The sequence below is a fragment of the Papilio xuthus genome, unplaced genomic scaffold, assembly GCF_000836235.2.
Source record: "Papilio xuthus unplaced genomic scaffold, Pxut_1.1 DF825928.1, whole genome shotgun sequence".
Lineage (NCBI taxonomy): Eukaryota > Metazoa > Arthropoda > Insecta > Lepidoptera > Papilionidae > Papilio > Papilio xuthus.
In genome coordinates, this window is record NW_013532721.1 from 904,545 (window position 1) to 926,344 (window position 21,800).

General features: G+C 32.3%; 2 protein-coding genes across 6 annotated transcripts; one reads left to right on the forward strand and one right to left on the reverse strand.

Moving 5' to 3' along the window:
- Positions 1-212: 212 nt before the first annotated feature.
- LOC106125383 (uncharacterized) lies at positions 213-15,238 on the reverse strand. Of its 4 annotated transcripts, none has more exons than XM_013322563.1 (29): positions 15,099-15,238; positions 14,350-14,495; positions 13,909-14,121; positions 12,627-12,737; positions 11,425-11,541; positions 10,849-11,076; positions 10,583-10,765; positions 10,178-10,333; positions 9,831-9,926; positions 9,099-9,724; positions 8,556-8,653; positions 8,283-8,434; positions 7,759-7,881; positions 7,522-7,624; positions 7,171-7,291; positions 6,936-7,034; positions 6,716-6,785; positions 6,486-6,599; positions 5,937-6,024; positions 4,347-4,453; positions 4,035-4,236; positions 3,337-3,571; positions 2,482-2,951; positions 2,098-2,219; positions 1,819-1,922; positions 1,648-1,744; positions 1,451-1,573; positions 1,099-1,270; positions 213-907 (listed from the first exon to the last, which is right to left on the reverse strand). In XM_013322563.1, exons 2-29 carry the CDS (start codon positions 14,479-14,481, stop codon positions 396-398), a joined length of 4,974 nt encoding a protein of 1,657 aa, XP_013178017.1. In that variant the 5' UTR covers positions 14,482-14,495; positions 15,099-15,238; the 3' UTR covers positions 213-395. The 4 variants fall into 4 exon arrangements, with proteins under 4 accessions (XP_013178017.1, XP_013178015.1, XP_013178016.1 ...); XM_013322561.1 differs by having other exon boundaries at positions 6,486-6,602; XM_013322562.1 differs by lacking the exon at positions 15,099-15,238 and adding an exon at positions 14,835-15,055 and having other exon boundaries at positions 6,486-6,602.
- A 496-nt stretch (positions 15,239-15,734) lies between these two features.
- On the forward strand, positions 15,735-20,152 carry LOC106125413 (coiled-coil domain-containing protein 6). Of its 2 annotated transcripts, none has more exons than XM_013322607.1 (11): positions 15,735-16,020; positions 16,103-16,232; positions 16,872-16,962; positions 17,155-17,304; positions 17,487-17,630; positions 17,842-17,981; positions 18,228-18,305; positions 18,750-18,864; positions 18,960-19,052; positions 19,235-19,357; positions 19,731-20,152. In XM_013322607.1, the coding sequence occupies exons 1-11, from the start codon at positions 15,996-15,998 to the stop codon at positions 19,950-19,952; spliced, it is 1,311 nt and encodes a 436-aa protein (XP_013178061.1). In that variant the 5' UTR covers positions 15,735-15,995; the 3' UTR covers positions 19,953-20,152. The 2 variants fall into 2 exon arrangements, with proteins under 2 accessions (XP_013178061.1, XP_013178062.1); XM_013322608.1 differs by having other exon boundaries at positions 18,237-18,305.
- The last annotated feature ends 1,648 nt before the right edge of the window (positions 20,153-21,800 follow it).

The window sequence follows — 21,800 nt, forward strand, 5'->3', positions numbered from 1 at the left end:
CACAGCCATTTTATTCTATCTTTACTTTCAATTATTCATATTAACATACATAGATACTACTTAATTAAAGATTAGGAAGTCCAAGTTAATAAACATTATTAAGAGATTTCATTTTAGTTTATTTTCTTGTCTAAGAGCTTATAAGATAAAAAAGACAAACAAAAGAAAAATCACATAGCTAATTTAACTTACTATCGTTTTCTTTTAATGGAAGCTAATATAATACACAATTTAAACTTTAACCTTTACATTATCATTATAAAACAGATACAGTACAGTATTAAATACATGTCGTAAAATAGCATTAACTAATATTTACAAGTCCCTCAAACATCTATACATTTTATTAAATTATTAATAATTTAAAATAAGGGTTAAATGGACAGGCCACATTCTCAACACTCATTTCTTTTGAACTTTTTGCTAGATTCATTCATATCTTCCAGTTTGTTAATCCGTCTTGTCTTGAGAAACATGTTACCATCACTGTCACTAGGGTTCTGTCGTATGCAGTTCACACTTGATACATTCTGATTATGTACACCATATTTTTTATCACCAAGAGTTTTATTTTTAGTTACCAATAACGTATTTTGAAAGTCTTTAACCACATCACTTGTGTGCAATTTAAGAGGAATAAAAATTTTATTTTCAGTATCATTCTTCTTGATTGGAACCAATGTCTTGTTTTCAGTATCACTGGATAACCTAATAGTTTTTCTTAAATGTATGGTATCCGACGCGTCTGTAAAACCGCGTTTAACCACTATATCACCAGTGGCTTGTTTCACTAATGTTAGTGTTGGTTGTTGTTCACTATCTTTGTCAGGTTTTGAGGTTTTACTTGAATTTCCTTTGTCTCCATCGGATGCTTCATCTGGCTGTTCTTCATTTTCAATTAATTTACCTTCAACAAAATTATAAGTTTAAAACTTGTCATATTAAAATAATATTTAAGAATTAACTGTTATAATTTTTTAAAACTCATGGACATAGTCAATACCAGAAAATCTCCATTAGTTCATTATTGTGCATCAAATAAATAATTACAGATTATGCAATTTTTTGTTATATATTTTTAAAAGTAAATAACATTACCATTTAATGTGGGGAATGTGATGTCAGGTAAAGTTAAATGTGACTCTGGATTGTATCTGTGCATTAATGCTTTTAATAAAATGGAGATTTCTTCTCTCTTCCTCGTCACAACAATTTCATCAAACCAGTTAGTCAGCTGTTTTATAGGTAAAGTATAATCCAAAATTGGCTCCTGGAAGTGAAATTTAAACATATTGTAAGAACAGTAGATTGTGACTAAAAAGAAATTTGTGAATTAATCAGCGAATTACTTCTTTTCTTAAGAAATTATGTATCACAGTAATAAAATTAGATTTTAAAGAATGTGAAGTTGAAGCTTTTGCCATTTTTAAATAAAAACAGATAAACATACCTTAAAAAAATGCTCTACATATTGCAACAAATACAGGCCACAATCAGTAAAATTATTTTGTTGAGGTATTTTCGGACAGCTTCCTTTAATATTGTCTTTGTTAAAAACTTTATTTTTACATATCTGAAAACGTACATTACATGAGAAAGTAGTCTAAAAAAAGTTATTTTAAAATAATAACTGGAATAATAACATACTTTTGCTTGATATTCACATGTGAGGTAGTCACGTAAAGTCGCCACAACTCTTGACCTAGAGGCACCGGCTAACGAATCAAAAATTAATATACAGGGTCTGTAAAAAAATATTACAAGTTAGAGTATGTAACATAATAATATTAGATTTGCTACAATTATATTGTAACTCACTGCTTTATAGGTTCATTTCTGCCAATTGGTGTTTGTTCTACTCTTTTTTCCGCTTTTTCAGTTTCATCATCATCTGAATCACATTGCATATCTAAATCACTTTCCTGTAAATATTTGTTACAGAATTAATACATTACATTAGTTAAGTACTAGTTTTCATTAGTAATCAATGAAATTTTAAGATGGCCTAATATTACAAATTTTTTGGCAATAGAAATTAAATACTGGTTGTTTCAAGTTTTAATTGTAAAAATTCAATATTTTTGTGTAAGTACTTACATCAGCCTCAGCCTCATCACGTTCACTCAGATTATCAGCATCACAATTCAAAGTGAGCTGCTGTTCTTGTTTAGTCAAAGGGGTGATTGTGGTATTACCAATCTGTATTGAAGGCCGTCGTTCTACAATATAAACAATTTAATATAACAAACCTTAGTAAATACTATATGAAATAAAATGTTATTATTAAGTTGTACTTCAGAACATTGTTTTATTCTTAATCTTATCTTTATTATGACATTTTTATCACAACTTCAATACATTATGAGTGGAAAATCTACAATATTATAACAAACAGTAGTTTCATTACTTTATTAAAATAAAAATAGTTGTAATCTTGTTACAATTGCAATTTCATATGTAAAATAAAATATGATAACTCACCTCGTTTTTTAATTTGCTGAGGATTAAGAGTTCTATTGTCAATCATACTTCTACAACCTTCTAAGCTGGGAAAACAAATAATAGCCACAAACCAATGGCAGTTTTCGTTAATAGGAACTACAATAAAGTCTTTTTCAAATATATTCACATTTTTAGTCCATGTTTTAACTCTGGCATGTCGCTTTTGTGCCGGAGTTAGACTACTATCCCATTCATGTGGATTTGATATTTTGTTTACTTTACTAGGTTTGGTTGTTAGCCTTTTATAAAAGAATGTGCTAAAAATATGAGTCTTTTCTCTCTGTACATGTGTTAAAATATCGTGTACTAAATGTTTTAAATAAAAATCTATGATAACATCATTTAAAAATTGATCTTGCGCCAGGCACATGTAGTCTTCAGTATTTATAGGTATACCACCTTTACCAGGTGGATAAATTAAGATCTGTCTTATTTCTGTGGGGTTCGCACTGGAAAGAAAACAAAAACTTCATTACATGCACATTATTCATCAAAAGATACATTAATCTGTTGCTTTACAGTCGGTATTAACACATTCACTAGGTCAGGTTGAGTGATATGCAGTTTTCATATATAATATAAGTTTTCCAATCCTGTATGGCAGTTTGCAGTAACTGTAAACTTCCCTATAAACACCTACTGCTTGAAGCTGTCAGTAACATTTTAATAATGCTGTCTGTTTGTAATTGATATTTAACTATTATTTTTAATAATTTAAATGTTTATCTTTTTGAGTAATGTGTGAATGGTAACTGAATAGACCAATTAAGAAAACCAGTACAATAAAATCATTGTGACTGTGTGTAAATGTATGAGTCAACTGCTAAAACTTACCTCTTAGCTCCAGAATTGGAGGTGCTCATTGACCTAGTTGTAATTTTAGCAACATTATTACTATCTCTAGGACAAGTCCTTACTAAAATATCATTAGCTTCACGGGCATTTAGTTCATCCATTAGCTTACCAAATAAAGCTTTTAAGGCATTTTTTGCATCATCTGATATACACTCGGGTAACAAAGTTATCCTTTTATATGGATCTACTACAGACATAGGATTGTAGTATGGTCCTGTAAATAAAATCATTAAAGACATTTCTTTTAAAAATCACATTACTTTTATATTATATTTATTTAAACTATTCTAATTTTTATTTCGATTGATTTGAAAAAAGCAATATTGGGAAACTGTTATCTCCGGGTTGTTATGAGATTTTTTTATTCCATGCAGATGAATAACTGCTAGTTATATATAAGGTTATGTCAACCACATCACTTATTATTATTATAACAACAAGATATAATTTTATAATAACTTAGTTTTGATTTAAAGTGCATCTCTAGGATTATTCATATAATATTTAAATCGAACAGAAATTCTTAATGAAAATTATTGTACAGTGCACATTCTGTGTGAACAATTTTGAAACTACATGACCATCATATAATTTCATTTACTGCAAGCATGTTCGGTAAATATAATGTCATTTTAAACTTAAATAAATACTAAAATCTAGAACAATGAAGTACTCACCAGTATCATCTATCATATCCAAAGCTTTTCTTACATAAGCTCCGCATTTACTCATAGTATACAAAAAAATAACAGGCAGTCCTTTTCCAAAATGGACTAATATTCTAACAATTTCTTTTAACTGTATTTGCAGTGCTACCTCTCGTGATTCATTTTTTAAGGAGGGTGCAACAATTTTAATACCTTTAGATGATATGTATACCTGAAATAAAATATAAATTTCCACTTTAATAAGGTATTCATACTCATTTAAGAAAGGTAAACTAACTTCATAATTTTTATGATTGCAATATTATTATAAAATGGACAAACCTTTTCCTTTGGTGTATATCTATAAGAACCAATTCTAATAGTTCGACAGTTAAGAGATGTAACAATTCCTTGAGATGAGCTTGGGTTAATCTCTTCTCTACTTCCATCTAAAAATATTAAAACATGCTTTTTAGATATAAGTTTTAATAAAATAATTACAACTACACTTGGAATAAATTATTCTGATAATTTGAATATTGTGAAACACCACTATTAATATAGGTAAGAAATTTTAACACTTCTTTATTAAAAGGGTATTGGTTTTACATTGCACATCAATTTTAAATACTAGCTACCATAAAATCGAACATAGATTTTTTCATTATAGATACAAAGGCTATTTTTTCTATATACACTTGTCTATTTATAGCCAACATACTAATTGTATTATTTGTATAAGGGGACGTAAAAAACACGAAATTACTAATGTTTTACTTATCGATAGCAACGCAACGCATTTTAGTAATCAACTTGGACAGAGTTGGTAAATGTGTCGACATTGTGCACTGTGGTAAATTGTGGTATTATTATGGCTATTCATTATTATTTTACTAGGAATAGGAAAAAAGTATGTCGGGAACATGACGATAAATATTTTCGATGTTATTGATTAAAGTTTATGTTGGGTTCAAACAATTACAAGTTGCTAACCATGCGGCATTCAATATGTCAGGTATAACAAGCGATGATTTAAGAGTTCAATATATTTAGAATCTTATATACCTTTTTTAATACCTAAATAACTTTTTTCTTTAAACATTTTCGTTACAAAATCTTCATGAACGCGTTGCAATTTTGACAGCAAAAGCAATCGAATTGTGTCGCAGAATACAGATACCTAAAAATAACTGTTGTAACGCTTGCGATAACTGTTAGCGATAACCGGTTACTCGACAGATAACAAAATTTTCACTATTAATATGGGAAAACCACAATTTTATTTCCAACAAAATAGAGACAGGCAAACATAATTTGGGTGTATTTTAGAATATATGAAATATGTTATGTTTTATATTTGAGCCACTACATTGTACATTGATAAGTAATAAAATGGCAACCCTAAAAATTTGTTTTGAAGAATATGCAGGTCGTAAAAATGTCTGCGGGATAATCATAGATAACGCTGATGCAAATGCAATGCAGATGGTAACGTTCTTGAATTTTTTAGATTTATTGCAGCACTTAGACCTGATGGAAAGTTTTTGACATTTACAGGGCGAGACGACTACAAGTTTTACGAGCTACCAGCGAGAAATTATTCCCTAACTTCTTCCGATACTCGTCCACGTTACACCACTGTCGTAACATTTGTATAAACGCCAATATTTGAATATCATTTTCAATTTTAATTTCTATCAATCGTATATGAGTGTTTCACCATTTGAAATAGCCGACTAATCTGTATTGCCACGTGCAACACTTCAATTTTGGCTGTTGTGATTCCACTACAGTTTAAAAGTTTTAAGACATCTCGACTAATAATCCAACCACGATATTTGCGCCAGGGATTGACCCACAGATTTTTAATCTACTAGCTTAAAAGGCGTAGACTTTATAATAATGAAAGTAAATAAAAAGGAAAGTACTTACCTTCCATGTGATCCATGCCAAAGGAATTTTCAGAGGTTCCTTCAATTTCACTCAAAGTAGGTTCCTTAATATTGATGGAAATTTCATGCTAAAAGTTTAAAATAACATCTTCAGACAAGTAACAAGAACTCAATAACTAAAACAGAGAAATTCCTAAATTTCACTAACTTAGGTTAATTTTATTTCTATCTATACTTCTATTATAAAAAGGGAAGATATGTATATTTGTATGTTAAGAATAAACTGAAAACGTACTGAATCGATTTAAAAAAAATAATTCCATAAGACAGCTTATATTTATAAGTAGAACTCTTAAATTCCGCGCGGACGAAGTCGCGCGCAAAAACTCGTTAGCGGTAAAAACCAATTTTACTGGACATTCTCCATGGTGCTTTTATCTTAAATAGCAACTTTCAACAAAATTAAAAAAATATCTATTAAAAAAGTTGGATTTTGTTCCTAATGACTATTCTTTTCTTTGTGTGTAGATGCAGTACGTAGGTTCAGCTGCAGGGACAGAAAGCTGTAATTTTGATATTTCATATTTACCTGACTACTGAGCATCGAGCTATTGGAATCCTCTTCGTCAGAGCTTAATGTCAATATAACTGGTTCGGGATCAGGTTTCGCTTTTGGCTTCCTAACTCTTGTCGGCTTTTTATCCTGCTTTATTAAACATTTTTACTATGTGAATTAGTATTATTTAATAATTATTTTATTAATTTTCAGCTAGAACAGAATAATAATTTTACTTGCAACAATATATTAGAATTACTTACAGTTTTGTTATTTAGTGCCTTCACTGTAGTCTTCAGTAAATTTAGTTTAATTCCATCACTACTACAAGAGCTGTAACAAAAAAAATAGTTATTTAAATGTGAAAATTATTTTTATGAATACCATATTATGTATTTTGCTATAATAGTAAAAAGTACAATCTTCGCTCTATATACTATTAAAAAATTCAGATATCTGTTTTTAATTTTATGAAAGTCTTACTTTTGTTTGTCCAAAAGACTTTTTTCTGGTTCCTTTTTCTTTTGTTCTAGTTTCTTACTTGGCACACTCTTAGGCTCCTCGGTAAAAACTCTTTTACACCTGAAATAAAATACCAGGTTAATCTAAAAAATCAAAACGTTACAAAAAAAAAACAAAATAAGATACTTTTAAATTACAAAATATCTGTTTTAGCTAACATAGATCTATCTGTATATTATTCAGAATAAGCACAAACCTTTGGCAGCGACTGAAATCGAATCCGGTATAGCCACAAGACTTGCAGACCGCCAGCATACCGTCCACATACCGCGGCGGGGGCGACCGCCGTTCCGGAGATTCGGGACTATTACTGCTTACTGAACACGCAAAAAAAAAAGGAAATAAAGTAAAATGCATATAAATTTATACTTGGACATAATAGAATGATCATGGAAAAACTTCTATCATTCGGCCAGTAATATGAATTTAAATACTCGGGCTTGTAATAGTAGAAAGGATTATATTCTTCTTTCTCAACTTTTTCGTAACGACACTTAGAAATTAGTTGACAGATACGTGATGTAGTAATAAATATGTAACAATTTACCATTATCAGGACATTGACTCTTTTCTGGTGTTGACATTGCACTGTTTTGTGGTTGGGGTAAAGCAGTAGGGGAAGTTCTACTACTCATATCACCAATGAGCATCTGTAACATAAATTACAATAAGATTCCATTGATAAAAACTTGTACAATACATTGCCATTCCTCACTTTTAAAATATAGAGACATCAATTTATATTTGTATTTTTTTTAAATAGTGGAAACGTAAATACACTTACAGGATGATTTTCCAACATTTCTTCTATTCTAGCTGTGGCGCCTACAGAGACGAAATAATCAATTTCACTACTTGTATTTTGCATGCATTGGATGTGAGTGTCCTCTGAAAATGGTACATTGACCTGAAAAAAATAAACAAATATATAGTTATCCTAAACAATATAAAGACGTAGTAATAGTTTGATTATAGACTTATAGGAAGACGATAGTAATTGTCTTAGAAATAGTTAGGCCCTTCGTTCACAAGGCAACATAAATATTCAAAACCCGGCAATTTTATTGCTTACAGCGCGCCGTTGACATGTATATCTGTCATCGTCTAAGGAAATGGCTCGCAACCGTTTGTTAAAATCGTTGGGAGATGATTCGGTGCAATTTTCAAGTTGACTGGACGACTCGCGTCTACGATTCCATGGTGTGTATGCGATGCAACCATACTACATTTGATTTGATGATTTACATTGCATTGTGTACAAAGGGCCTTAGTATATTTAAACTTATAGAATTCACAGAAGTCTGTTACCTGTTCAAGAACTTCTTGTAGTGTACAGCTTTCTTTGGGTAAAGTGAACGTAATCAATCTCTGTTCACCATTCTGAAGAAATATCAACATTTTTGCTGATTGCGGTTCCGCTGATTGTTCTGACGGACCACTACTCACCGACTCGCTGGTATCTGGGAAATTTTGAATGTTACTTATTATTTTTTTTTTGTAAAACCAAAGTAAATTGGGTTTCGTTTATTATATAATAAAAATATATTTGAATAGTGAAACACATATTGATAGTGATATTACCGGATTGCATTGGCTGCTGTTGGTTTTGCATGGGCAGTACTCGTTGCACCGGTCGCGGCTGTTCTTTGCTTCGCACCAACGTCTGGCGGCCAGTTTCACTGTACGCACAAATAAAATTTACTAAAAAAAATCCATGTAATTGTGAGTAGTCACATATAAATGTGACGTGAACAGTCTTGGGTTGCCATTTTCATTGTTGTTGCATAATCATCATAAAATGAGTAAGTTTTAGAAAATGTGTCAATTTTAAATTCCAAAAGAAATACAATTTACAATCCAGTTTGACACATACTGACAAATGATTTGACAATTCAATATGGCGGATTTTCAATTTTTGTTACTCAAATTAATTGGTGACATTATCAGAAAATACTGATATGGTTTCTTATCGTTAGTTTCTGTGACCAAAATCTCTGTAAAAACATATAGTCATCCATGTTATCTTAGACAAAACAGAGATAACAATATGTTTTAAATGGGGATTTTGATCTCAGAAGCCCATGGTTAGGCAGGTTGATTTTAACTAAAGGAATAATAACATACCTTTGTTGCTGAGGAACAAGTTGCTGCTGTGAGCGGGCGGGCTGATGCAATCGCTTGTACTCTGCAAGTGTTATCCGCTGACCGTTTGCAAACGTAAGCACTTGTCTTTCTTCCTCCGCATTATCTGTATCCATTAACAAATGACTAAGAGTTGTCGTATGTTGCAACTGGGTTTGTTCAAATGTCTGTTGTTGAGGTTGACTGCTGAGGAAATGTTGCGGACTGAATGTTAATTGATGTTGGGGTACAGATGTGCTTGTGTGGTTCTGTCTGTTTTGAGGCGGCGGAGTGTGGAATTGCTGAGGTGAGCTGATGCTCTCATTGATAGGATGTTTCTGAACTATAGCAGCTGTAATACTTTCTTCAAGGTCGTCCATTTCGTTGGCATTGTTGGGCTGTACTGCGACTTTTTTAACTTGCTGTTGTATTTGTGGATGAGGTGAAGCCCTTTGTGTTGGGCCATTCATTGTGCTTTGTTGAGGTAGCGGTCCATTGCTCTGGGTTTGTACGACATTATGCTGTGACATTTGTGTTTGCAGTCCCTGCGTCACTATAGTTCCCTGCGGTGTAATGATTCGCGTCGCTTGCGAGATGCCGGCGTTTTGTTGATTGAGGATAATTTGTTGCTGTAACAAAATGTTATGATTAAAAACTGGTAAGATTTTTGGAATTTCATAAACATATATATTTAGCGATAACATGTTGAAAACGTTTATTGCAATGATTACGTACTTGTTGTGGAGTCAGTTTTAGCTGATTTATCTGTTGCTGTATTTGTTGCTGATGAACTTGTTGGCCTATGATGTGTTGTGCTAACTGATGTGGAGTCTGTAATAAAAAAATAATTACTGATGTTTGTTGTTAATATTATTGTCTCCACATTATGTATGCCAGGTTTGACTTGAGATTCTTTTTGTTATTTTCCTAATGATAACATTCTAAAATTACTCAGCTTTATTAAAAAGATATTTTGAATAAACGATTAATTATGAATTAGGGAAAAGAATTCAATAAATATTTAATGAAAGTTAATTAATGATGCGTAATATAGCCAAAATATTTCAACGGTATATGTGTACCTGTGAGAGGGGTGTGCGGGGGCGCGGTGGGCGATGCTGCGCGAGCGGGGGCATGACGCGTGGAGAGGCGGGGCGCGCCGCACGACCGCCACGCCCTCCCGCCGGGCTCGCCGCTGGGGACACGCCGCGGCCCACACCCGCCGGACTGTTTTGTGCCTAAACAAAGGAACCCAATATACATACCAAAACTTGTATTAAAAGGAACAATTTAAAAATTATTTAATAAATTGCAACCGACAGACAATTCATGTAAATCAACAGATGTACATAAAATTAAAAACTGGTGACTTTCAGATTTCGTCAGCGTTAATTTTTAATGCACAATAGAAGCTTTGAAAACTAGTGTCAGTCATAGGGAAGAACCATGAAATACTTACGTACATAAATACTTAGGGAAAGACTTACCTGCTGTAGCTGTGGGTTGAGATGCCTAGCGACCTGTGTGCCAGAGGCGCTCGCCAGCGCGGCCCGGGCGGGAGGCCGCCGGGGGCGCACCGTCCTCACCGGCGTGCGGACAAGGGTCAGGCCGGGAGTGGTATTGAGTGCTTGATTCAGTAAACGAGGCGCTGGCTGCCGTGTAGGTGTACCCTAGAGTTTATAAAATTATATTAGAAATCTGGTTCATTCTACAATTCACTTATCATTGTGATTTCTAAAGAATCATAAATTACCTGTTGATTGATATATGCTGCATGCATTACAACTTGTTGGTGTTGTATTTGTTGGGGTTGAAGGTGTTGTTGCTGCTGCTGCTGTTGTTGTTGTTGTTGCTGCAGTTGGTGTTGCAGTTGTTGTTGCTGCTGTTGTTGAAGTTGTAAGTGGATTTGTTGTTGGTGTTGCTGTTGAAGATGTTGGATTAGTTGGGGTGAGGCTCTTGCCAGCTGTGGGGCTTGTTGTTGCTAAAACAAAGAGCAAATACAAGAGTTTTTAATTATGCAGGTTGTATTACATAAGTAACAGGTTATAAAGTAATTTATTTTTTTAAATGAATATAATTTTTTTTGGTCTGTACCGGGTAATCACCAGAATGGTTGGAACGCTTTTGATGGGACTTTGACAGAAATATATCTAATGCACATGGGCACATTATGGCCTCATCGTCATCCACTCACTATATGTCATCACTGAGGGGCTCGGAGCCTACCCTAAGTTAAGTTAGTGCTGACTAGGACATAGTATAGGCTACTTTTTTTGATCCTGCGCTAATAAAGTCGCCGTCTACGGATAGTTTGGTTATAAAAACTAACATTTTGTGGTGGTCCTAGTTGTTGGGTAGCCGTTTGGGGTGGGGGCTGCGGCGGCGGCTGCTGTGCTGGGTGTATCACAGTAGGCTGCGACAACACGTGGCCCGGACTGACAAGTTGCTGTAATGATAACAGTTAAAATAACAAAATAATATATACACTAATTAATGCTAAACTTATTGTAAATAGTGTACAGTTGTTCCAGCAATAACATGGTTTAAGTTGTGTTATATGCAACATGGGTTTATTACTTTCTACTTTAAAGATTATAAACATGCTACCTAATAAATACATGGACCATCTTAATAATACATAAGATGTTTTTTGACCTGTTGATATTAGGACCACAATAGATAGTTATAGGTATATGTTATAATGTTATAAATAATGTATTCCATTTACCATAAAAACATAAAACAATCATTACATCTTTTTTTCTTAATTTTCAAATACATAACAAATTATATAATAATTGTTGTGAAATTATTTTAAATTATATTTTACGAATTTTATCCTAATAAAGTAATTTTCGACATTAATGATTCCTAATATTATTTAAAAACTGTTTTTTTTTGTTATAAATTTCCACAAATTTCTAAACTATAATTGTTTTAGTTACATCTATTGACACAGAAGCTGTATAAAGCAATAATGAACATAGAACAAGCATGAAAATGTTAAACAAAAATTCAAATTATTAAAGAAAAATGATTTAAAGATTTCTATTAATATGGTTTTCATTAAACTTTGGACAATAGAAAGAAGTTACAAATAGCTCTCATATTTATCGTAACCCAATTAGGTAGTCATTTCTCATTTGAAAACAATAATACATTATTATTTGTGTAAAAGTATTCAATAACTATTATTTAGTTATTTTGAAATAGGGTTAAATACAAAATTAAAAAAGGTAACTATTAAGTATATCCTTAATTTAAACAAAATGTTTTAGATATTGTCTTTTGAATTTCTTGGTCTAAATATTTGCCTCAACTATCTCTAATAAGATTTGACAGCAAACTACCTTACTGTTTGAAACTACTTCACCTCAAAACCTTAGTTAGTATTAACATAAAAGTAAAAGGTTCATGCTAAGCAAATTATTTAGAATGAAAGAAAATTGAGTAATAAATTAGAAGCTGCAAATTATTGATACAGTGCATGACATTTGACCTATGTACTAAACATATAGTCAATGGACATACATGTTGCGGATGTTGAGGTGATGACTGTTGCATCAGAGATGCATCAATGATCTGTTGGGCCTGTTGCAACACAACCTGAGCATCCACAGGCAAATCAGAGGTGTAGTATACCTATAAATAAATACCTTTTTAAGCGCCAAATACTTCATTTAATTTAAACACCCCTTATTGTTGTAAAGTAATTAATTGCAAATGTAAAAATGTACCCATAGATACAAATAGGGAAATAATTGTTAATTTACTTAACGAATATACTAGATTTTAAAACTCATTTAAAAGGTTTGTAACATTTTTTTTTTGGTTTTGTAATTAAAGCACCTTCATAAAATACATAATTATTTGTTAAAGTTATAGGTTGTTGTAATTTATAGGCAAATGTCACTAGTTTATGTTTGTATATCTTATATTATTTATTTTATCTTTTGTCACCTAGGTTAAAAATGTATAAACTTTGAGTCAGTAATAAAGCATGTTATAAATAAACCAAAAGTTAAAATAAAAGCTTAATTTGTATATGATAAAATGCAGTTCCAAATCAATAACTAAACCATATAAACAAAGGGTACATTCCAATTTATCTTTAAATTTCCAATGCTTTTATGCTTAAAAAATTTATTAATATCTCAAGTTATTTAAGCAGAATAAAAGGGGTATCAATATATATTTTTGTACAAGTGTGACTAGTGCCTAGTCACCCTTAACTTAGGTAGGTTTTAAGCCCCTTTGTGGGCTATATGAGCTAACAATGATAAGTGTGTTGACAGCAGAGAACCATATAAATACTAATAACCAACATTTTGAAATTAGCCAATAATATTACCAGACAATTGGTATAAATTTTTCCAAAATTACTATATTTACAATGAAATAAAAAAAAATAGTTGCTTTTTACAGGAAGTTATGTCTATTTGTTTATTATCTTTACATTGATAATTTCTAATGATACAAATAATTAAAATATAAATTGTTTTGGAAAATATTTAATGATTTTATAAAGATTATGAATATATCATCATTCTATATGTATGATTGTGAACATAATAATTTTAAAAAATATCAGAAAGGTAGATATGAATAAAATATAGTAACTCGTTAATTGTGTATTATATTGGAATTAATATGAAATAATATGTTTTCTTTTATATTTGTTTTAAAATATTCTAGCAATATTATATGTGTGTAGGAGATAGATGTTTAAAATTGGTGCAGTTCAGACCACATACATAATTCAAAAAACTCTTCAAAATTTGGTTACAAATATTATTTGTATTTATATACTCACCTGATGTCTATGTAAGGCCTGTTGTTGCTGCTGCTGTTGTTGTTGCTGGTTTTGTTGTTGTTGGGGTTGGAATTCTGTCCTGGTGGGTTGCTGAGGTTCATGACGTATAATGTATTGTTGTTGATAAGGCAACCCATCTCCAACAACTAGTTGAGGTTGGACACCTTCACTCACTATTATATCACTAGATGTATCTGCTTGTTGCACTACAACCTTATGAGGTAAATAATTTCTTGTCAAATCACAGTAATATTAAAGCAGTGGTGAGGTACCACTTAACCCCTTTAACCCAAAATAACTACTAAAATATTTTTAAAGACCTAATAAAGTCACACTGTTGTTTAATGTTTATTATCAGGATTGAACAGCAGTAAATATTTCTAAATAGTATTTTGGATATAAAGAGAGTCTTTTTTTACTATTGGTTTATTTGTAACTTACTTGTTGTTGGCCATACTGCTGGTCTTCTTGGTTAACAATAATTCCATCCAAACATATATTAGGACAATATCTTTGTAAATCCTCAAGTGTCAATGAAGGTCCTTGCCCAACTATTTGATAATATTGAGCCATTGCAAATGCTTAGCCTGAAATTTATTGGTCATTTTATTGTATCACTATTATTTCGCAAAGTATATAAATATTACCAGTGTTATAATTGCCGTTTATTTATTTAGATCCCGTTAATGTAGTTCTACAAAACAACAGCTATAATTATACATGTATCTTCGATATTTCTCGAGTGGTATGATTTGTTTACAAAATGTAAGCCTTTAATCATAACTAACACTAAGTGTTTTAATGACTATATATTATTGATTACGTTTATTTTGGAACACCTAAGCTTGCAATACAGTTAGGTTTGTAAATTTTGACGATTAACTATTTCATTGACAGGTATTTCATACACCCTGAACTGTACGTACAAGAACAGCAGCAATGACTTCGTGGATCGCGCGGACATCCCAACTATGGCGACGATACGAAAATCCATCCACTCTCACAATTTTTTTAACATTTAATAAATCACACCACTAAGTGACTAAATACAATAGATAACACAAAAATCGTCTCTCGAACCGTTTAGAGCGACAGAACGAAATGGCTTCGATTCTTTTGCTCCAACCTAAATCCTATTCAAGGTGATATTTTAACAAGGAGTAGAGCAACTTTACTCATCAGCATCTTACCAATATTAACTAGGGACATTTTAAATGCCATATGTATACAGTAAAATATAACTTTTAGCATCAAAATGCTAAATTTTTAACTCAAACGCCAAATCTAGAAGCAATTTACATTATGGCGTGTGTGTCACTTTTTTTTAATTGTACGTTTTTTTATCTGTGTTGCTATTTCGAACTGGTATAAAACCATACAAACTGATATAAACCTTTGAATTATTTTTTAATCTGTTGTTAATCTTTTTGTTGTCAAAATTGGAACAATGCATCAATGCATAACACAAATTTGCCTCAAAACTAAATTTTAAATTATTAAACCTATTAAATTAAGTATTTTTATTACTTATTTACCCAATTTTTTGCATGTATTTACATAAAAAAATTGTGAACAAACACACTTTATTATTATTAAAAAGTAATGAAGAAGTATGAAGAAACGGCGAAACATCTTTATACAAAGAGGAGAAATCATTACAAAAAACTTTATTTGCGTGCAAAATGTCCAGTAAACTTTTTTCATACCAATTTAAAATGTTTTGGGCGGGTTTTTGATTTGGATTGGTCGTTAGATTCAGTTAGATTGTTTTCGTTGATCTAGATTTTATTTTTAATCATCTGTGCTGCTCTGCAACTGCAACCAAAGACCAAAGAGTATAAAAGACGACTTGACTGACTGCAACGAAAAATCGTACTCATGTTTATTCAAACGAAATTTATTTTCTTATATTCACGATAGTGCTTGTTATAATATTAAATTCACCTTATTGCGGCCTGTGGATCTGATAATTACGAATTATAACATTTGCATTATTAAATTTGAAGGGTTTTAGGGAATTGAATTTCAGTGTTTCTTATTTACTTGATGACATTTTGTTGCCGAAGTCATTCTTTCGTGCAGTGCAAATGGATGATACAGTAGTCTCTCCAGGTAATTAAAAACATCTGAAACTATATAATTTATTAAAAATTATAGTGTAAAACTTTAGATGTACGATGTACATGATTTTTAGGTAACAAAATGGGCGATTCAGCATCAGAAAGCGATTCCAGTTCTCTCGATGGCGGAGAAAGGCTTCCTCCCAGTACTGTCTCTCGTGATCAGCTGCAGAAGAGAATTGAGTCCTTGCAACAGCAAAATAGGTATTCATTGTACTTTATGTAATAAATATTGCTCACTATTTTTGAAAGCAATACTAGTAGTAGCCATTATTTACCAAGACTGAAAATATAGAAATTATTCCTAGAATAGATTTTTTTTAATACTCAATTCAGATCATCATAATCCTAAGAAGTAGCCATTAATATTATGGTTAGTGTTAATAATTTTCATAACCATTAGGAATTTTAATTCTTAAATTGTATAAAATATCCATTAATGATAAAATAGACATATAGAAATAATAATTCCAAATGCATCAATTACTATTGATTAAATATAAAAAGTTAGATTTATGGCTCAAATAATATGGCTTCATCATCATCAGCTCACCATATGTCCCTACCGAGGGGCTCGGAGCCTACCCTAAGTTAAGGGTGATTAATATGGCTTAATTAGATAGAATTCTTTGCTTGGCTGGTGCAGTGACCCAATGTGTGTCTTGGCCATAAGACTTTCAACAAAGGATTACTTAGAAATGGATGTTAATGTGAAAAGTATATATAATTATATAATACTGTATTCATACTGACAAAAGTTGTAAACCTTATAATACTAATAGCCAAGGCCTACTACGGTCAAAATTTCAAAAGTTTTTACTGTTACTTTTGGTTTCTTTCCAGAGTGTTGAAAGTGGAACTTGATACATATAAACTGCGTGTAAAAGCTCTGCAAGAAGAAAATCGGGCTTTGAGACAGGCTTCGGTATCTATTGTAAGTTATTTAATTTACTTTTAAAGTCATCAATTATTCTTATCAGTAAAGACAGTATTGCAATTGTCTAATTTTTTTTTGTCTATTTAACTAACTAGAATGTTCCCTAAAGTTTTCACCTCTGACAATAAAAGCGTCCACTTTTCTTTATCTGGAATATGTAAAAATTGGTGATAATCTGTTTTTTCACAGCAAGCAAAGGCAGAACAGGAAAAGGAATATATTTCCAATACACTTTTGAAGAAAATTCAAGCTTTGAAGAAAGAAAAGGAGACTCTGGCTCATCACTATGAAAGGGAAGAAGAATGTCTTACTAATGATCTGTCAAGGAAATTGAATCAAGTATGATATATATCTAACTAATATTATAAAGTAAAAAGAAAATATTGTTCATGTACTCAGTAATTTAAGATTATACAACATATAAATTCAAAGTATGAATGTTGTAAAATAACCATTCAAAAGCTAAAAAACAGTATAAAATTATAATATTTTTTACTACTGTAAATAATTTTTATTTTTAGTTACATCAAGAGAAATGTCGCTTGGAACTTACATTGGAACAAGAACAAGAATGTCTGGTCAATAAATTGATGCGCAAAATTGAGAAACTAGAAGCTGAAACTTTAGCTAAGCAAACTAATTTAGAGAGACTTCGTAGGGAGAAGGTAAATGACAATTTTACAAATAATACCATAGATTTTATTTGACTTAATAAAGCACAGGTAAAGTGTTCCATTGATATTTGGTGTTTTAACGTCTGTTGCATTTGTGTAAGTGACATAAATCTACTAGTATTACAACATTGCAGTACAAATTATATTATGAATGTTCTTGTCTTTACATTTATGGTAATATAATCACAAAAATTTATTTTAGATAGAGCTTGAAAACACATTAGAACAAGAGCAGGAGGCTCTGGTTAATAGACTTTGGAAGCGGATGGATAAATTGGAAGCTGAAAAGCGTTCTTTGCACATTAGACTGGATCAGCCTGTTTCCGACCCTGCCAGCCCTAGGTGATTTTGTTAGAATTTATTTATTATAATTACACTCACTGTTTGATGTGAGGATTTAACTAAAACTTTTATTTCTCATAAAAAAATATTGTACCTATCTCTGCCATTCTTAAATCATATTGCATTTTTATGTCGCGATAATTAAAAATTAAAATGTTTCTTCATAGATTTTCATTATGTATTATTATATGTATTTTGAAGTTTTATGTAATTTGGAATAAAACAATGAATGGTTCTTTCTGTCAGGGACATTAGTAATGGCGACACAGCTTCTAACCTAAGTAACCACATCCAGACACTCCGCTCAGAAGTTGTCAAATTAAGGTAAGCATATCTTTTTATAATTCACATTCTCTTCTTTAATCCTTACTAGCTGTCGCCCGCGACTCCGTCCGCGCGTAATTAAAAGTAGCTTAGTAGCCTATGTAATCTTTCGGGCTATGTGCTACATCTGTGCCAAATTTCAGCGAGATCCATCCTACCGATATGAAACATTCGCATTTATAATATTAGTAATAAGTAAGATTTTAAAACTTGTGTAAGATAAGTAAAAAGATTTTTTAACCTTTATAAGCAATAGTTGAGTTTTTTTTAATTGTTGGGTGTGTACCTTGTGTTTTTATCATCATCATCAGCTCACTAAACATCCCCACCGAGGGGCTCGGAGCCTTCCCTAAGTTAAGGATGGTGTTTTTATAGGTAAATTAAGATAAGATATCGTAATTAAGCTTGGTTGAACTGAAAAAAATATGTTACTTTTTCATACAGAAACCAATTGGCCGTGTCGCAGAATGAGAACAAAGAAAAGATGCATCGTTTCGCACTGGAAGAGAAATACATAAGAGATGAAAATATTCGTTTGCAACGAAAACTTCAACAGGAGGTAAGATTATTTAAAAGTAGAATAAGTTGATTAAACATTAAGCTATATAAAATTGTTAACGGCAAACTATACATTTATGTAAAAAAATAATACAGGTGGAACGACGTGAGGCTCTGTGCCGACATCTCTCCGAGAGCGAATCTTCACTAGAAATGGAAGAGGAAAGGCAATTTAATGAAGCCATGGGCGTAAGTACTTGTATTGTTTCTGTCACATTTATCCTCAAATAACATTACAAAACATAACATTTCAATGGACAGTAGTCACTTCACTATTAATGTGGATTAGATGACCGCTTGCTCATTTGCCATCTTCGATTATAAAAAATCATTAATTTTGTGTTTTAATTGTGATGTATATGGTTTGTCAGGCGCGGTCTCGCAGCGTGTCGTCTCCGGGCGGGTCGCGGCCGCTGTCGCCGTACGCCTCGCCGCTGCTGCCCAACGCCGCCGGCCTGCCCATGTCGCGACCCAACATGCATTTCAACTCACAGGTCACTAATGTTAACTCATTTACCTCTTAGCCAAATTCTTCTATCTTAAAGGATACTTTTTTGGAATGGAGAAAATAATACAAATTTACTCGCTACAAAATTCTGGAATTATTGTAAGACTAGCGGTCGCTTGTGACTGCGTCAACACAGAAAAAATAAAATTATAATACGCCCGGGCACATCAGCTACCTTTCTGCTAAAATCGGTCCAGACGTTCCGGAACGCGGTTTGCGGACAATCATACAGACAGACGGAACAGCAACGTGAATACATCACGTCTCAATATGATTTTTTTCTCGATATTACAGTCACTCCAATTATGTTATTGTTTATAAATATAATAGTTATTTGATGTGTGAACTCTTGTGTGCAGACGCGACGCTGCGAGCGGTTCGTGAAGCCGGCAGTGCCGGGGGCGTCGCTGCTGTGCCGCGGAGGGCCGATGGATCCGCTCTCGCCCGCGCCCCACGCCCCGCACGCCCCGCACGCGTCGCCCGCCCCGCCCCCGCTCTCGCCCGCCCCGCCCTCGCCCAGCGCGGCCCTCGCGCCGCTCCAGCAGCCCGCCAGCCCCATGGACACCTCCTCCAAAGACTAACTCACCACGTACCAACAATTAAAATCAAACTCTTTACCTATTTATGCTGAATTTCTCATAAAATTTGATAATTGGAAAAACAAGTATATAGTTGCACAAAGGCAAGCTACAAATCGTTGTTGTAATCCTATATCTGCTGAGATTTCGAAATTTTCATTATAATTGTTAGATCATCGAATATATTTCAAGATATAAAAATATTGCTGTGACTTATTACTTGTAATAAAAAAAAACTCGAAAAATGCTTGGAGCCTGAAAATTGTCTTACGAGATGTGCTATGCGATAATGATTTTTGTGCTAGATCATTCACTGCTTTGAAAACAGTCATAAAGTAAGGTTGAAAACATATTAATCTTTCCATTTTTGACGCTCTGACGTCAACTGATTTATATTGTAACTGATAAAAATAAATAAAAAACCTTTTATAAATGTGTACTTTGGTTTATAAATACTATCACTGAATGTAAAAGCACTGAATATTTAAAAAGGAGTTTGATTTTATTACTTATGTGCGTCATTTAGGAGGCTTTGAAATGATCACAAAAACGAGCCATCTAACGTAATATTGGCAACTGATTATGAATATAATTCTTCACTAGGCTTATCATAGCTATTAAAAAATTCTTAGATTGCCTAATCAGTCTGTTATACCAGGACTTGACAATACTTGACTTCATAATAGTCATAGACAGTTGAACATGGATAAACGAGAGCTGGATACGCGAGAGTTATTGCCCGGTCTTGACGGACGAACTTTATAAGCGAGAAACTCGTACATAAGACTCTCATTTATCGCGGTTTGACTGTAGCTAAATGCTTTAATTGTTTCTCTAAAAATTAAATCCTCTTATTTTGAATTTTAACAGCAATGCTTTTTAAATAACTTTTATTTGTATAAAAGTGTAATTTAAGTTATTCTTTTTAACTGTAAAAGTTAGTATTGTTTGGTTCTGAAAGTTTATTATAATGTGACTATTATTCTATACTGGGAATTATTTCATCTGGAATTTTTTTTTAAAATTTTCATCTGAAATAAAGCAAGCTTATTTTTTTACTTCAACATAAAAAAATCTGATGATTAACCGAACATGATGAACGTTACCAATACTATCCGTGTACAATAACATGATACCATCAACTGACGTCTGAAGCTGTACTACTTTCGTCCATTAGATATGTGACGTCCTCTTTTTGGTAAACTCTGAAAAGCGACATATTACGTCTGATCCAGGATTCATGTTATTGTACACTTTACCGGAGGCCTAATTTTAGTTCCCTTTCCTTTCTCACCTTTTTCGGATTAGTAAAAGATGAGAAGGGGAAGTGGATTTCGTGGAGGGGGGATGTATAGGAAGGGGAAATACCTTTCAATGCATCTCCTTCTTCGTTGATTTAAGGTAGGCAACGCATCTGCAATTGCAGATGTCTATAGGCAGCGATCACTTCGAATTCAGTGGCCGCTCGCTCGTTTGCCATCTTATGATATGAAAAAACACGGAGAGAAAAGATTTGTGTTAAATCACTTCCCTCTATTGAGCAACGATGTAACAAATAATTGTATTTAAATGGAAAATTATGGTCTTAAATAAAAATTAACTTGTTATTCAATACAATCTGTTCTGAAAAAGTTAAGTGAAATTGTTGAACAATTGTTTTAACTTTATTGATTTTGATATGATACACATTCGGACAAGACATTTAGCATCGGCATACCGTCTCATTACCGATTTAAACATTAAAATAAACAATAAAAAATCCAATATAAATATACTTGTAATGTCATGTAGAAGTGGAACTCAAAAAAACAAATCAAATGTATGATGATTTATAACTATGGTAATTTGTAA